Source organism: Triticum urartu, chromosome 5A (genome assembly GCF_056163025.1).
Source record: "Triticum urartu cultivar PI428250 chromosome 5A, HENAU_Tu73, whole genome shotgun sequence".
NCBI classification, from domain to species: domain Eukaryota; kingdom Viridiplantae; phylum Streptophyta; class Magnoliopsida; order Poales; family Poaceae; genus Triticum; species Triticum urartu.
Window position 1 is genome coordinate 355,335,757 of NC_141877.1, and position 18,988 is coordinate 355,354,744.

At 45.3% G+C, this 18,988-nt stretch overlaps 1 protein-coding gene across 1 annotated transcript; it reads right to left on the reverse strand.

Annotated features, from left to right (window-relative positions):
- Positions 1 to 15,830: 15,830 nt before the first annotated feature.
- LOC147971375 (uncharacterized) lies at positions 15,831 to 16,568 on the reverse strand. Its single transcript, XM_087523943.1, has one exon. It carries the CDS (start codon positions 16,566 to 16,568, stop codon positions 15,831 to 15,833), a length of 738 nt encoding a protein of 245 aa, XP_087380069.1.
- Between the last annotated feature and the right edge of the window lie 2,420 nt (positions 16,569 to 18,988).

Consider the following 18,988-nt stretch of genomic DNA (forward strand, 5'->3'; position numbering starts at 1 on the left):
AGGCCTCCCTGGCGCCTTGACGGCAGGCCGACATCTTCCACAATCGGAAGCGCCACCGCGCTCCCTTCAGCTTCTCTACAAGCTCTCCAAGGCCTTCGGGCATGGAGACGGATGGCCACAAGGCCTGGGCGACGCCTTGCATCACCTGCCAAACTCGCTCGTGCAGTTGTGAGAGCTCGGGAAGAAGGTCACCCGTAGAACCGGGCATTTCCTCTGCAGGACAACCTGTTAGCATACCTACAGACATTACTCTGTTAGACGACTTCCTCCCCGAACTCTTTTTTCAAAGTTCGTTTAAGCACTTACTATATATGCCGGTCGAAGCCGCTGATTCTCCTTAACGGAGTCCGACAGCTGGGCACAGACATCCTTCAGTTCAACGCCCAGCTTGGTGTTGGCATCTTGGAGATCGTTCTTCTCCCGCCTCACCTTTGTCAGCACGCTCTCACCAGCCTTCAGCTGGCGTCGGAGTTGTTGCTCTTCCGGATTTAATCCGGCGCCATCTACAATTTAATTTGTCAGATTTGCACCCACGCCGCACTTTGCAAACTACTTATCTTTCGAAGCGTATATTACCAGAGGGGGTCACCTTGGGCTCCCCTGCCGCGGCTAGTGCGGCCTCAAGTTGGGCTTTGCACTCTTCCAGCTCCTGGGACAGTAGGGTATTCTTTTCTGTAAGAACCTGCATAACAAATGATCCTTAAATCAGTTATTCTAACTATTTCAAGTCTCGGGGGCTATTGGTATATATATAATTACCAAAATTTTCTTACCCATATGTCTTTTACATATTGCTCCATGGCTCTGGCTAGACCATTTTGAGTGGCACGGAGGTGCGCATCTCCCGAATTGAAGGCATCCAATGCCTCTTGGGAGAAACAAGCGTCGCGAAGAACTGTCCGGCGACGCCTATGGTTCATGGCACTCTCCACCTCGGAATTGGTGGCAGACAACCTGTCCGCATCCTCTGTCGGAGGAGCGTCCGGTGCGCGTCTTATGTTCGCCTTCGCTTCCGGACCAGGCTTTGGAGCCTGGCTGGTGGAGGCGCGATTGGCAACCTCTCCGGATATAGTCCGACGAGGTCTCTTTGTCCTGAAGAGAGCACGAGCGTTAGTATGCCTTGAAGGAATAACACCTGGGAATAAGATGGCGCGCTATACCTTTGCGCCGGCGTCTCAGTCCGGACCGCACTTCTTTTCAGCCCGTGGGGCCTTGCCGCCCCTCGTTGGCTAGTCGCTGCAGGCTCGGCCTCCCGTCTCAAGGACCTCCCCTGCAAAACACGGTTGTCATACGGCAATCGAAAACACGCGAGGATAGATCCCTTTTCAAAGTGCTGGGACTTCGGTCTCAGTTACCTGTGAGGCTGGGAGTAGCCCTGGGTAATCGGCCGTAATGGCCACCAAGGCGTTGTCCTTGCTCAATTGATGAAACACCCCATCAATCAGCTCCACAGATAAGTCTGGATCCTCTTGAGAGGCCGGGTCAAGGGACCATCCCGGATCCTCGGGTTGTGGAGGAGGGCTGTTTATTTCTTTAATAGCCTGGCGCAGTTCCTGCGTTGAAGTCGTTAGACTGAATATTTAACGGTGGGAATATAAAACGTATGGGCAAGTAAAAGTGTCCACTTACCCAACTTGGGGGATTGTACATAGAAAATCCACCCTGTGGGTTGACGCGGAGAAATTCCTCCTCTTCTCCCTTGTACAAAGCGGACAAGATCTTTATTAGAGCGGGAGCCGAATCCGGCCCCTTACGGCCATGGCGGGTGGCATCGTCCTCCCCGTTGAAGTCTCACATGGGGTGGCCTCTATACTGAAGCGGCTGCACCCCTCGCATGGTGCATGCGGCCATGACCCCGATCATGGTCAGTCCGGAATGAGCTAACAATCTTATCCGGCCCATCAGATAAAGAACGTCCTTGTCACTTTCCCTCTGAGGGCTCCATGGACGCCAGCTTAGGCGCTTCTTTAGGGGAGCACTGTCGAACTCAGGGAGGCCGATCCGGACAGGATCCGGCAGCGGGACGTCCTCTATATAGAACCATTCCGAAGGCCAGCCCTCGGACGCCTTCTTTGGGGTTCCGGATAGATATCCGGTCTCGACGATCCGCCACACTTCGGCTCCGCCTACTTGATATATTGACCCCTTCTGAGAACGGGGCACAAGGCAGAATAGCCTTTTCCACAACGCGAAATGAGCCTCGCAACCCAAAAACAGCTCGCAAAGGGCTACGAAGCCCGCGATATGCAATATGGAGGCAGGCGTGAGGTTGTGCAGCTGGAGGCCATAGAACTCCAGGAGCCCCCGGAGAAACGGATGAATTGGAAATCCGAGCCCTCTTATTAAGTAAGGGACAAGGCATACCCGCTCTCCTTTGGAGGGATTGGGGGCGCTCTCCGCTTGCTCTCCGCCATTATAGGTGGCAAGTCCGGCTCGAACCGGGACCATACAGGCCGGGGGGAGAAGTCCCTTGGTCTGAAGCGTCACTAGCTCGCTGTGCGGGATGGAGCATCTCTCCCAATCTCCAGGCTGAGGGCTGGAAGGGCAAGAGGAGGAGCTGCGGCGTCCGGCCATGATAGAATGGACCTCTGTCGGATACGCTCTGATGAATACTCGCGGAGGGGAGAAGGTGTGGTTTGGATCTAAATCCCCGTCCCCTTAAATAGGCAGCTCATTCGCGCGGCTAGGGGTGTAAATGTAAAAACACCCAGACTTTTCGTATTCGTTTGACACATGGAAGACGACCATTATTGGGCGTAGAAGCCAAGGAGCGCTACATTTACAAGAAACCGGACATTATTCAACAGGTACACGAAATTTGGAGGAGAACCCGCCTTGCAATGTCGAAGACAATCTGCGTGCCGGACTCGTCGTCATTGAAGCCTGGTTCGGGGGCTACTGAGGGAGTCCTGGATTAGGGGGTGTCCGGATAGCCGGACTATACCTTCGACCGGACTCCTGGACTATGAGGATACAAGATTGAAGATTTCGTCCCGTGTCCGGAAGGGACTTTCCTTGGCGTGGAAGGCAAGCTTGGCGATACGGATATGTAGATCTCCTACCATTGTAACCGACTCTGTGTAACCCTAGCCCTCTCCGGTGCCTATATAAACCGGAGGGTTTTAGTCCGTAGGGACAACAATCATACCATAGGCTAGCTTCTAGGATTTAGCCTCTCTGATCTCGTGGTAGATCTACTCTTGTACTACCCATATCATCAATATTAATCAAGCAGGACGTAGGGTTTTACCTCCGTCAAGAGGGCCCGAACCTAGGTAAAACATCGTGTCCCCTACCTCCTGTTACCATCCGGCCTAGACGCACAGTTCGGGACCCCCTACCCGAGATCCGCCGGTTTTGACACCGACAGTACCCATACCCGCAAAATATATGGGTAGGGCATGCGTAAGAAATTGTGCCCATGGGTAACCCAATGGATACCCAGAAAAAAAATTAATAAATGAAAATAACTCCTATAACATGTGGGGTTAACATCCAAATCATATGGTCCAACCCTAAATCTCGTATTCCTTAAACAAGTCATAGCTCACAGGCTCATAATCATCTGCTCGCCACTCCTCATACGTCCTATGTGACTCCTCAAAAAGATGAAATATCGACTCTTCTCTACCACACTCTTGTCGAACACTCGATCCAGCGATCCCCAATTCCCAGCATCGCCTTCTACTACGCCGGCCTTCCACCAACCGCTGCTCACACACCCCTGATGCCTCCAAGAGGCCACCCACTGGAGGAGGCCACATACGTGCTATACTACTCTACCATGATCACTTGAATTTGGAACTCATTTCTCTACCTCTTAAGAATTTGAATGCTATATATTGTAACCGATGGATACCCATTGGGTATAGGAAACCCGATGGGTATGGGCATGAGTGTTAGTTTATACCCATGAGTATTGAAGTGGGTGGGTATAAAAAGTTTCTATGGGTATGGGTTTGGGTAGAAGGAGGTTTTACCCACCCATACCCTACCCATTGCCATCCCTATCCACCCATAGTGCTATGTCCATGGCTCGCGCTCATATATTGCGTGAAAGTTGAAAGAGTTTGAAAAGGCTAAGTTGAAGGAAATATGCCCTAGAGGCAATAATAAACTTATTATTTATTTCCTTATTCCATGATAAATGTTTATTATTCATGCTAGAATTGTATTAACCGGAAACTTAGTACATGTGTGAATACATAGACAAACAGAGTGTCACTAGTATGCCTGTACTTGACTAGCTCGTTGAATCAAAGATGGTTAAGTTTCCTAGCCATAGACATGAGTTGTCATTTGATTAATGGGATCACATCATTAGAGAATGATGTGATTGACTTGACCCATTCTGTTAGCTTAGCACGATGATCGTTTAGTTTGTTGCTATTGCTTTCTTCATGACTTATACATGTTCCTGTGACTATGAGATTATGCCACTCCCGAATACCGGAGGAACACTTTGTGTGCTACCAAACGTCACAACGTAACTGGGTGATTATAAAGGTGCTCTATAGGTGTCTCCGATGGTACTTGTTGAGTTGGCATAGATCGAGATTAGGCTTTGTCACTCCGATTGTCGGAGAGGTATCTCTGGGCCCTCTCAGTAATGCACATCACTATAAGCCTTGCAAGCAATGTGACTAATGAGTTAGTTATGGGATGATGCATTACGGAACGAGTAAAGAGACTTGCCGGTAACGAGATTGAACTAGGTATTGAGATACCGACGATCGAATCTCGGGCAAGTAAAATACCGATGACAAAGGGAACAACGTATGTTGTTATGCGGTTTGACCGATAAAGATCTTCGTAGAATATGTAGGAGAGAATATGAGCATCCAGGTTCTGCTATTGGTTATTGACCAGAGATGTGTCTCGGTCATGTCTACATAGTTCTCGAACCCGTAGGGTCCGCACGCTTAACGATCAGTGACGATCAGTATTATGAGTTTATGTGTTTTGATGTACTGAAGGTAGTTCGGAGTCCCAGATCAGATCGGGGACATGACGAGGAGTCTCGAAATGTTCGATACGTAAAGATCAATCTATTGGAAGGCTATATTCGAACATCAGAAAGGTTCTGAGTGGTTCGAGTATTTATCGGAGTACCGGAGAGTTACGGGAATTCGCCGGGGAGTATATGGGCCTTGTTGGGCTTTAGGGAAAAGAGAGAGCGGAGGCTGCGCCCCCCAAGGCCTATTCCAAATTGGACAAGGGGGAGGGGCGGCGTCCCCTCCTTCCTTCTCTTATCTTTCCTTCTCTCCTACTCCTAGTACATGGAAGGGGGGGGGGATCCTACTCCCGGTGGGAGTAGGACTCCCCAGGGCGCGCCATAGTAGAGGGCCGGCCCTCCCCCTCCTCCACTCCTTTATATACTGCGGAGGGGGGCACCCCATGGACATACAAGTTGATCATTGATCTTTTAGCCATGTGCGGTGCCCCCCCTCCACCATTCTCCACCTCGGTCATATCGTAGCGGTGCTTAGGCGAAGCCTTGCATCGGTAGCTTCATCAACACCGTCATCACATTGTCGTGTTGACGGAACTCTCCCTCGAAGCTCTACTGGATCGTGAGTTCATGGGACGTCACCGAGCTGAACGTGTGTAGATCGTGGTGGTGCCGTACTTTCGGTACTAGGATCGGTCGATCGTGAAGACGTACGACTACATCAACCGCGTTGTCATAACGCTTCTGCTTACGATCTACGAGGGTACGTAGACAATACTCTCCCCACTCGTTGCTATGCATCACCATGATCTTGCGTGTGCGTAGGAAAATTTTGAAATTACTGCATTCCCCAATGGTGGCATCAGAGCCAGGTCTATGCGTAGATGTTATATGCACGAGTAGAACACAAGTGAGTTGTGGGTGATACAAGTCATACTGATTACCAGCATGTCATACTTTGGTTCGGTGGGATTGTTGGATGAAGCGGCCTGGACCGACATTACGCGTACGCTTACGCGAGACTGGTTCTACCGACGTGCTTTGCACACAGGTGGCTGGCGGGTGTCAGTTTCTCCAACTTTAGTTGAACCGAGTGTGACTACGCCCGGTCCTTGTTGAAGGTTAAAACAACACTAACTTGACGAAATATCGTTGTGGTTTTGATGCGTAGGTAAGAACGGTTCTTGCTCACCCGTAGCAGCCACGTAAAACTTGCAACAACAAAGTAGAGGACGTCTAACTTGTTTTTGCAGGGCATGTTGTGATGTGATATGGTCAATACGTGATGAGATATAAATTGTTGTATAAGATGATCATGTTTTGTTAAAGTTATCGGCAACTGGCAGGAGCCTTATGCTTGTCTCTTTGTTGCATAAGATTTAAGCACCATACAATTGCTTTACTTTATCGCTAGCGATAGCAATAGTTGCAAAAGCAATAGTTGGCGAGATGACCATGTGACGACACATTGATAGAGATCAAGATGATGGAGATCATGGTGTCATGCCGGTAACGATGGAGATCATGACGGTACCTTGGAGATGGAGATCAAAGGCACAAGATGATGGTGGCCATATCATATCACATACTTATTTTGATTGCATGTGATGTTTATATTTTATACATCTTATTTTGCTTAGTTCGGCGGTAGCATTATAAGATGATCTCTCACTAAATTTCAAGGTATAAGTGTTCTCCCTGAGTATGCACCATTGCCAAAGTTCGTTGTGCCGAGACACCACGTGATGATTGGGTGTGATAAGCTCTACGTTCACATACAACGGGTGCAAGCCAGTTTTGCACACACATAAATACTTGGGTTAAACTTGACGAGCCTAGCATATGCAGATATGGCCTCGGAACACTGGAGACCGAAAGGTCGAGCGTGAATCATATAGTAGATATGATCAACATAGTGATGTTCACCATTGAAAACTACTCCATTTCACGTGATGATCGGACATGGTTTAGTTGATTTGGATCATGTGATCATTTAGATGACTAGAGGGATGTCTATCTAAGTGGGAGTTCTTAAGTAATATGATTAATTGAACTTTAATTTATCATGAACTTAGTCCTGATAGTATTTGCATAACTATGTTCTAGATCAATAGCTCGCGATGTAGTTCCCCGTTTATTTTTGATATGTTCCTAGAGAAAAACTATGTTGAAAGATGATAGTAGCAATGATGCGGACTAGGTCCATGATTTGAGGATTATCCTCATTGCTGCACAGAAGAATTATGTCCTTGATGCACTGCTAGGTGATAGACCTATTGCAGGAGCGTATGCAGACGTTATGAACGTTTGACAAGCTCGGTATGATGACACTTGATAGTTTAGTGCACCATGCTTTACAGCTTAGAACCGGGATTTCAAAAATGTTTTGAATGCCACGGGGAATATAAGATGTTCCAAGAGTTGAAATTGGTATCTTATACTCATGGCCGTGTCAAGAGGTATGAGACCTCTGACAGTACTTTGCCTACAAGATGGAGGAGAATAGCTCAACGAGTGAGCATGTGCTCAGAATGTCTGAGTACTACAATCACTTGAATCAAGTGGGAGTTAATCTTCGCGATAAGATAGTGATTGACAAAGTTCTCTAGTCACCATCACCAAGTTACTAGAACTTCGTGATGAACTATAATATGCAAGGGATAACGAAAGCGATTCCCAAAGCTCTTCGCGATGCTGAAATCAGCGAAGGTAGAAATCAAGAAAAAGCATCAAGTGTTGATGGTTGACAAGACCACTAGTTTCAAGTAAATGGGCAAGGGAAAGAAAGGTAACTTCAAGAAGAATGGCAAGCAAGTTGCCACTCTCATGAAGGGACCCAAAGCTAGACCCAAGCCTGAAGCTGAGTGCTTCTACTACAAAGGAAATGGTCACTAGAAGTGGAACTGCCCGAGATACTTGGCAGATAAGAAGGATGGCGAAATGAACAAAAGTATATTTGATATACATGTTATTGATGTGTACTTTACTAGTGTTTATTGCGATCCCTCAGTATTTGATACTGGTTCAGTTGCTAAGAGTAGTAACTCGAAACGGGAGTTGCAAAATAAACAGAGACTAGTTAAGGGTGAGGTGATGATGTGAGTTGGAAGTGATTCCAAGGTTGATAAGATCACCATCGCACACTCCCTTTATCTTCGGGATTAGTGTTGAACCTAAAATAAATGTTATTTGGTGTTTCCGTAAAGCATAATATGATTGGATCATGTTTATTGCAATACAGTTATTCATTTAAGTCAAGGATAATTGTTATTCTGTTTACATGAATAAAACCTTCTGAGGTCATACACTCAAGGTGAATGGTTTATTAAATCTCGATGATAGTAATACACATATTCATAATATTGAAGCCAAAAATGCAAAGTTAATAATGATAGTGCAACTTGTTTGTGGCACTACCGTTTATGTCATATTGGTGTAAAGCGCATGAAGAAACTCCATACCGATGGGTTTTTTGAATCACTTGGTATGAATCATTTGATGCTTGCGAACCATGCCTCATGGGCAAGATGACTAAAACTCCATTCTCCGGAACAATGGAGCAAGTAACTGACTTATTGGAAATAATACATACTAATGTATGCAATCCGATGAGTGTTGAGGCTCTATAGCGACCAGACCTCAAACAGTTCGATCTCTGTGCTTTAGTGTCATCCCTGGATCAGTAATGCTAACACGCACAGTACTTGAAGGATTTATAACAGAGTAGCTATCACACACTTATTACATCGAGTGTCTCAAAAGAGAACTTATTACAATAAATATGGCTTAAGGCCATCTAATAACGATAACAACGGAAGGCTTGGAAGATAAGTGAGTCTATCAACTCCAACGGCATCACTGAGTATAGAACCATGACCTAAAGGCACCTTACTCGTCGTCTGAAAAGTCTGCAACATGAACGTTGCAGCCCGAAAACAGGTCAGCACATGGAATATGCTGGCAATGTAACACATAGAGAGTAATGAAAGAATAAAGCTATACTACATGCATATATGGCTGGTGGAAAGCTCTATGGTTACAATTTTTGCATAAAGCCAATTTTTAACTACTACAAAGGAATAAATTTTATTTAACTATCATGGTGGTTGTTAAACATTGAGAAGATAGACATCCTCTCAATCCCAATTAAGTATCATCATTAAAACCCAACAGTATTAATTAAAGTAACATGATGAGACTCACATGATAATCCAAGTACTAGATACTCAAGACGTCCATAACCAGGGACACGGCTAACCATGATTAGTTTATACACTCTGCAGAGGTTTGCACACTTTTCCCCACAAGACTCGATCTCCTCCATTGGGATTCTCGCACTACATGGTGTTTGAGAAACGGATGACCGAGACATAGTCTTTCAGAAGCGCTAGCACCTTATGATCGGGTAGACGGTACCAACCTACATCCCCTACATATGCTAGTCTACCACTGTAAGAGTTTGCACGACTTAGTCAACTATGCTAGAGCCCATAGTAGCTTGTGGCTGCACACGGAAGTTTCTAGTATGAAAAATCTCATGATCCCTTTGAGCCTGGGTGGCGGTCCATAAAGAAAAACAGGCAATCGCTGGAATACCCAGGTGCCTCAATCCACCCAGATGTGTGTTTAAGTTGCCACCTTAAATAAACTATTAATTTATCAATCTCACATCTGTCATGGATACACTCACCCAATCCACGTCTACTAGCATAGCATGGCATAATAAGCAAACGTAGAAGTAACTCCCAAGGGTTTGATAATAAAACAGGTAATAGGTTCTACCTCATCTACTTCCCAAAACGCACATATTAATCAGATCCTAATCATGCAATTGTTTGAGGATTGATATAATGCAACAAAACTGGGTAGTAAAGAGGCATGATCAAAGTGTTACTTGCCTTGCTGATGATCCACGAAACCTAGAGATTCAAAGTGGCAGGCGGCGCACTCCGGGTACTCTATCGCAAACAAACAAGCATACAATAAGTACTCATCTAATGCACGGTTAAAACTCAAATAAGAGATCTAACCAGAAAGTTCAACTTAAGAACTCCGGTTTGCAAAAAGAAACAAATCGAACGAAGCAACGAAAGTCAAACAGCGAAAGAAACAAACTTCGTTTACTAATCTGGATCTAAGTCAAATTTTACAAATGCAAAAACTTGTTTGAGTTGGTTAAACGGAAAGAGGGTTTCGATACGAAACTCCATGCACTTGAATCGCCTGATTCCGATAAACGAGCGAAAAGATAAACTAAAATGAAAATTGGATCAGAAATCGCGATTAGAAATAATCGCGGAAAATCCGAGAAAAAGAAAAACTGACGAACAGATTAATGAACGAATGTTCGTTATCTGAAACTAAATGGTGAAAGCGTTCGTTAAAACGAACGAACGATCGAACGCTCGCTAAATAAAAGAACCGATAAAACCGATCTAAAAAGATAATAAACCTAGGGTTTCTAAAAAACGGATCAGTTTTTTCTTAGAAAACCGGGGTGGCGGGCGGCTACCTCGGCTCGGGCTCCGGCGAGGTCCGGCGGGGCTCCGGTGGCGGTGGGCGGCGTGGGGTGGCGGGGCGGCGGCTCTTGGCGGCGCAAGGCGGCGGGGTGGCGGTGGCTTGCGGCGGCGGCGCAAGGCGGCGGGGCGGCGGCGGCTTGCGGCGACGACGGCTCCGGCTGTGAGGCTCCAGGCGTGCCCGGGTCGATTTATAAAGGGGGAGGGGCGGCGGTGGCTTGCGGGAGGGGCTGAGGCGGCGGGGCCGGCTCGGCTGGGCCTTCGGCCCAGTCAGGCGCGCGGGAGTTTTTTTTTAAATAATTCCACCGAATAGAAAAATCCTATAAAAAATCTAAAAATGCCAAAACAAATTTTCACCGTCTAAATAAAATATTTAGAATAGGATGAACATTTTCTTGGCCCTAAAATGCAGTTCTAAAAATGTGCAATTTTTTCTAAATTCAAATAAAATAGCAAAAACTCCAAAATAAAATCTTATTTGATTTTTTATTAAATCCTCAATATTTCTTTATTTTGGGAAAGTCATTTTATTCCCTCTCTCATAATTTTTTAATAGAAATAATTGAAGATAAAATAAATAAAATCAATGATCCTATTTTCAAAATTTGAGAAAACTCAAATATGAAAATAACGAAATCCCCAACTCTCTCCGAGGGTCCTTGAGTTGCGTAGAATTTCTAGGATCAAACCAAAAGCAAGAAAATATGATATGCATTGATGATCTAGTGCATAACATTCCAAATTGAAAATTTGGGATGTTACAAACCTACCCCCCTTAAGATGAATCTTGCCCTCGAGATTCGGGTTGGCTAGAAAATAGGTGAGGGTGGTCCTTCAGCAGTTCTTCCTCTCGCTCCCAGGTGGCTTCATCCTCGGTGTGGTGGCTCCACTGAACTTTGCAAAACTTTATAACCTTGCTGGGGGTGACTCGACTGGCATACTCGAGAATCTTGACTGGTTTCTCTTCATAGGTCAAATCACTATCCAACTGAATTGCTTCCAGCGGCACTGTATCTCTCAGCGGTATATGAGCCATCTCTGCGTGACACTTCTTCAACTGGGAAACGTGGAACACATCGTGAACTCCTGACAATCCTTCGGGCAACTCCAACTTGTAGGCAACTTCTCCCATACGTTCCAAAACTTTGTATGGTCCCACAAAACATGGCTCTAACTTTCCCTTAACTCCAAAGTGCTTAACTCCCCAAAGTGGAGATACGCAAAGATAAACTCGGTCTCCGACTTTGTAAATTGTCTCCTTGCGTTTAGAATCTGCATAGCTCTTCTGCCTGGACTGGGCTACCTTGAGCCTATCGCGAATCAATTTCACTTTCTATTCAGACTCCTTAATCAAATCCGGTCCAAACAACTGGCGGTCTCCAACTTCATCCCACGACAATGGGGTCCTGCACCTCCTTCCATACAAGGCTTCGAAAGGGGCCATCTTCAAACTGGATTGATAACTGTTGTTGTAAGAGAACTCTGCATATGGCAAATTGTCGTCCCAACTAGATCCATAATCTAGTGCACAAGCTCTCAGCATATCCTCCAAAATCTGATTGACTCTCTCGGTCTGTCCATCAGTCTACGGGTGAAAAGCTGTACTGAACTCTAGCCTGGTACCCAAAGTTTCGTGCAACTGATTCCAGAACTTTGAGGTAAACTGGGTTCCTCTATCTGATACAATGCTCCTCGGAACTCCATGCAGACATACGATCCTGGTCATGTATATCTTTGCCAACTTAGCACTGGTGTAAGTAGTCTTCACTGGGATGAAATGAGCTACCTTCGTCAAACAATCGACTACAACCCAAATCGAGTCATAGCCTGAACGAGTTCTGGGCAATCCCGTAATAAAATCCATGCCTAGCTTATCCAACTTCCATTCGGGTATTGGCAATGGCTGTAACAATCCTGCTGGCTTTTGATGCTCTGCCTTCACTCTCTGACAGACATCACATACTGCTACATACTCCGCAATATCCTTCTTCATTCCAGTCCACCAGAATATATCCTTCAAATCCAAATACATCTTGGTATTACCTGGGTGAATCGAGTACGGTGAATCATGGGCCACTTGCAGAATCAACTTCCTAATCTCCGGGTCATTAGGCACATAAACGCGGTCTTCAAACCATAGGGTATCGTGCTCATCCTCACGAAATCCTTTAACTTTTCCTTTGCTCATCTTCTCCTTTATAGAGGCAATCTCCTTGTCGGTCTTCTGAGCTTCTCTGATCTTATCCATCAAAGTAGACTGAATCTCCAATGCTGCAACGTAGCCTCTCGGAACTATCTCCAAACATAGCTCACGAAGATCCTCGACTAACTCCTTTGGAAATCCTCCGGTCATGAGTGTGTTGACATGGCTCTTACGGCTCAGTGCATCGGCTACTATGTTAGCCTTTCTAGGGTGATAATGCAACATCATATCATAATCCTTGATGAGCTCCAACCATCTCCTTTGCCTGAGATTCAGCTCCTTCTGCATGAAAATATACTTCAAACTCTTTTTCCGTGTATACTTCACAATGGTTTCCAATGAGAAAATGTCTCCAAGTCTTCAATGCATGCACTACGGCTGCTAACTCCAAATCATGCGTGGCATAATTCAACTCATGAGGTTTTAGCTGCCGTGAAGCATACGAAACAACTCTTCCCTCCTGCATAAGCACTGCTCCAAGTCCTCGACGTGAAGCGTCGCAATACACCTCATAATCCTTGCTCTGATCTGGCAGAATCAATACTGGTGATGTAACCAAATGTTTCTTCAACTCATGGAAACTGGCCTCACATTCCTCAGTCCATTTGAACTTGGTATCCTTCTTCAACAACTCCATCATAGGCTTCACAATTTTTGAGAAATTCTCAATGAATCTCTGGTAGTATCCTGCAAGTCCAAGAAAACTTCGGATCTCTCCAACTGTTGTTGGTGCTTCCCAATTTGTCACAGTGACAACCTTGGTGGGATCTACTGCTATACCTTCTCCAGATATAACGTGTCCGTGGAATCCAACTTCCTTCAACCAAAACTCACATTTGCTGAACTTGGCATAACTGATGTTCTCTGAGCTTCTCAAGTACCAAACGCAAATGCTCATTATGCTCCTCTTCATTCTTTGAGTAGACCAAAATATCATCAATGAACACCACGACGAACTTATCCAAAAACTCCATAAACACCTTGTTCATCATGTTCATGAAATATGCAGGTGCGTTAGTCAGACCAAATGACATAACGGTATACTCGTACAACCTATACCTAGTGGTAAAAGCCGTCTTAGGTATATCCTGCTCTCGAATCTTCAACTGATGGTATCCTGATCGCAGATCGTTCTTGGAAAATACCTTAGCTCCTTGCAATCGATCAAACAGATCATCGATCATCGACAGTGGGTACTTGTTCTTGATTGTTACTTCATTCAATCCTCGATAATCAACAACCATCCTTAACGATCCAGCCTTCTTCTCCACTAGAAGTATTGGCGATCCCCAAGGCAAAGAACTTGGGTGAATATAACCTTTATCCAGTAACTCTTTAATCTGCTTCTTAATCTCCTCCAAATCTTTTGCGGGCATCCTGTATGGTCTCTTAGATATTGGCCCTGTGCCTGGCAAAAGCTCAATCAAAAACTCAATATCTCTATCCGGTGGCATGCCTGGCAACTCTAGAAATACGCCAGGGAAATCCTTCACCACTGGTACTTCCTCCTGCACAACTCTTGATAAGGAATTTACTTGAGTCCTCTTCGGCACATGCCGGGATACATACTTGATCCTTCTTCCTTCTGGCGTCGTAAGCAAAATTGACTTACTGGCACATTCAATGTTCCCTCCATACTTCGATAACCAATCCATGCCTAATATTACATCCAATCCTTGAGATTCCAATACTATTAGGTCCGAGGGAAATACATAGTTACCAATCCTTAATGGTAACTGATCACACCATAGACTAGCCATATACTCTGCTCCAGGCGAGGTTACTAACATGGGTGACCTAAGGGCTTGTGTTGGCAGTTTATACTTATCCACAAATCCCCTTGAGATGTATGAATGCGATGCACCAATATCAAAAAGAACAAGTGCAGTAAATGACGTAACCAAAAACTTACCTATTACTGCATCTGGCTGAGCTTCAACCTCCTCCACATTTACGTGGTTCACTTGTCCCCTATTGAAAGGGTTCAGCTTCTTCCCAGAGCTTACATTGCCATTTACATTCTGGGCTTTAGGACATTCATTGGCGTAATGTCCAGTCTTCTGGCACTTATATAAAGTTACTTGGCTCAGGTCTCTCTTGGCTGGTGTTAATGGGTTGGTATGGTTCTGGCCGTTGCTTCCTCCATTCCCATTACCATTCTTGGGGCCATTATGATTGTGCGAGCTACCTCCTCCATGGGTATGCTGAAAATATCGTCCCGGTTTAGGGGTAAAACATGGCTTCTGCTGATCTCCAGAATTGTACTTCCCTTGTCCATACTTCCTCTTGCGGTTTTCAATCTGCTGTTGCTTCCCTTCAATCATAAGAGCGCGATCTACCAACTCCTGGTAGTTGTTGAAGCTTGCTACCATCAACTGCATGCTCAGCTCATCATTCAGTCCTTCCAGAAACTTCTCCTGCTTAGCTGCATCCGTAGCAACGTCATCTTGGGCATAACGTGCTAGCTTACTAAAGTCATCCACATACTGACCAACTGTCTGTCCTCCTTGGCGCAAGTTGCGAAACTCACGCTTCTTCATGGCCATAGCTCCTGCTGAAACATGGGCTGTACGGAAAGCCTGCTGAAATTGGTCCCATGTCACCGTGGCTATAGGGTAGGTGACAGTGTAATTCTCCCACCATGATGGTGCTGGTCCATCCAACTGATGTGCGGCAAAGCGCACCTTCTCAGCATCAGTACATCATGTAGTGTTTAACTCCCTTCCAATCTTGCGAAGCCAATCATCTGCTACTATAGGCTCGATGCTATAAGAGAACACCGGCAGATTCAGCCTAAGAAAACGGGTTAAGTGATCAACAGGTGGTGGCGATGGTGGGTTGTTGTTGTTGTTCCCTTGATTCTGATTCTGGACTAGCAACTACATAAACGTATTCTGCTGCTGGATCAACTGAGTGAGCTCCGGTGGGAAAGCAAATCCATTGTCACGTCTCAGAGGCATCTGGGGGGTTTAGAAAATATGAGAATATAGAATAGAATGAGGTCTAGAGGGAAAACACTACCCATATGCACATGAGGCAAATGCAAACAAAACCACTTCATTCAATCAAACAAGGGCATACAACGGTCTATCTATCGTTACAAAAGTGCTCGGGCTATACTAGATACATGGGAGAATACTACTACTGATATGGTGGTCGACTAGAAAAACTGCTTCGATGAAGACTCCATGATATCTGCTCCAGCTTCATCAACATAGTCATCATCGCTATCGTCTGGGTCCGAGTCGGTGTCGTCGATGATGATGTAGTTCTCTGGACAAGTGCAATCTTCGTCTTCTCCTCCAGTTGCGGGAAATCCCATGAATACTTTTAGCTTCTTCTTCAGATCATCATTCTTTTCTACTAGTGTTGCTATTTCCTCCTCATATCCATCGTGTGTAGACTTGAGTTCTTCCTCCAGCTCCGTGATCTTGGTCATGGCCTTCTTCAGGTCTATCATGCCTGCGCACATCTGGTTCTCCTGGCGTCGAATGTGCTGGTTTACCTCCTGGATGAAAGCTGCAATTGATCTATCCTTCCTGGTGCTGATCATCTCCCATTGCTCATCTCGGCGCCCACAAATCTGGTAGATAGTATCCTTGAGATCCTTGTGGTAGACTTCTCCAATGCGTCCCATAGTGATGTGGGCTGCCATGCTCTTTCCTAGACTCCAGGTTGGTGCATCAAAGGAAAACTCTATGAGCTTAGTGACGGGCATGAACGTCCTTCCTGGAACTTGAACTTGAATCATCCAGCGCTCCTCTTCAGGTAAAGTGGCATTGTAGGTTCCGGTGAAGCTTGGTACTCCGATGTTCATGTATCTAGTGACTTCCTTCAAGTGACGTCCAAAGGGTGTATCTTCATCTGGTTGCGTGAACTTGTTCCTTGCATCCACCATCCTAAAAGAGTAGAAAAGATGAGGAGTCAGAAATGAGAAGAGTGAGTAGTGATCTGGGGCTTTAGCTTAGTGGTCGTGTCCTACAGTCAGCGTGTGCTCTGATACCATCTTGTAGCAACCAGACCTCAAACAGTCCGATCTCTGTGCTTTAGTGTCATCCTTGGATCAGTAATGCTGACACGCACAATACTTGAAGGATTTATAACAGAGTAGCAATCACACACTTATTACATCGAGTGTCTCAAAGGAGAACTTATTACAATAAATATGGCTTAAGGCCATCTAATAACGATAACAGCGGAAGGCTTGGAAGATAAGTGAGTCCATCAACTCCAACGGCATCACTGAGTATAGAACCACGACCTAAAGGCACCTTACTCGTCGTCTGAAAAGTCTGCACATGAACGTTGCAGCCCGAAAATGGGTCAGCACATGGAATATGTTGGCAATGTAACACATAGAGAGTAATGAAAGAATAAAGCTATACTACATGCATATATGGCTGGTGGAAAGCTCTATGGTTACAGTTTTTGCATAAAGCCAATTTTTAACTATTGCAAAGGAACAAATTTTATTTAACTATCATGGTGGTTGTTAAACATTGAGAAGATAGACATCCTCTCAATCCCAATTAAGTATCATCATTAAAACCCAACAATATTAATTAAAGTAACATGATGAGATTCACATGATAATCCAAGTACTAGATACTCAAGACGTCCATAACCAGGGACACGGCTAACCATGATTAGCTTATACACTCTGCAGAGGTTTGCGCACTTTTCCCCACAGGACTCGATCTCCTCCGTTGGGATTCTCGCACTACATGGTGTTTGAGAAATGGATGACCGAGACATAGTCTTTCAGAAGCGCTAGCACCTTACGACCGGGTAGACGGTACCAACCTACATCCCCTACATCTGCTAGTCTACCACTGTAAGAGTTCGCACGACTTAGTCAACTATGCTAGAGCCCATAGTAGCTTGTGGCTGCACACGGAAGTTTCTAGTATGAAAAATCTCATGATCCCTTTGAGCCTGGGTGGTGGTCCATAAAGAAAAACAGGCAATCGCTGGAATACCCAGGTGCCTCAATCCACCCAGATGTGTGTTTAAGTTGCCACCTTAAATAAACCATTAATTTATCAATCTCACATCTGTCATGGATACACTCACCCAATCCACGTCTACTAGCATAGCATGGCATAATAAGCAAACATAGAAGTAACTCCCAAGGGTTTGATTATAAAACAGGTAATAGGTTCTACCTCATCTACTTCCCAAAACCCACATATTAATCAGATCCTAATCATGCAATTGTTTGAGGATTGATCTAATGCAACAAAACTGGGTAGTAAAGAGGCATGATCAAAGTGTTACTTGCCTTTCTGATGATCCACGAAACCTAGAGATTCAAAGTAGCAAGCGGCGCACTCCGGGTACTCTATCGCAAACAAACAAGCATACAATAAGTACTCATCTAATGCATGGGTAAAACTCAAATAAGAGATCTAACCAGAAAGTTCAACTTAAGAACTCCGGTTTGCAAAAAGAAACAAATCGAACGAAGCAACGAAAGTCAAACAACGAAAGAAACAAACTTCTTTTACTAATCTGGATCTAAGTCAAATTGTACAGATGCAAAAACTTGTTTGAGTTGGTTAAACGGAAAGAGGGTTTCGAGACGAAACTCTAGGCGCTTGAATCACCTGATTCCGATAAATGAGCGAAAAGATAAACTAAAACAAAAATCGGATCAGAAATCGTGATCAGAAATAATCGCGGAAAATCCGAGAAAAAGAAAAACTGACGAACGGATTAACGAACGAATGTTCGTTATATGAAACTAAACGGTGAACGCGTTCGTTAAAACGAACGAACGAGCGAATGCTCGCTAAATAAAAGAACCGATAAAACAGATCTAAAAATATTATAAACCTAGGGTTGCTAAAAAAACCGGATCGACTTTTTCTTAGAAAACCAGGGTGGCGGGCGGCTACCACGGCTCGGGCTCCGGCGAGGTCCGGCAGGGTCCGGCGGGGCTCTGGTGGTGGTGGGCGGCGTGGGGTGGCGGGGCGGCGGCTCCTGGCGGCGGCGGCGCAAGGCGGCGGTGGCTTGCGGCGGTGGCGGCTCCGGCTGTGGGGCTCCACGGGGCCCAGGTCGATTTATAAAGGGGGAGGGGCGGCGGTGGCTTGCGGGAGGGGCTAAGGCGGCAGGGCCGGCTCGGCTGGGCCTTCGGCCCAGTCGGGCGCACGGGAGTTTTTTTTAAATAATTCCGCCGAACATAAAAATCCTAGAAAAAAATCTAAAAATGCCAAAACAAATTTTCACCGTCTAAATAAAATATTTAGAACAGGATGAACATTTTCTTGGCCCTAAAATGCAGTTTTAAAAACGTGCAATTTTTCCTAAATTCAAATA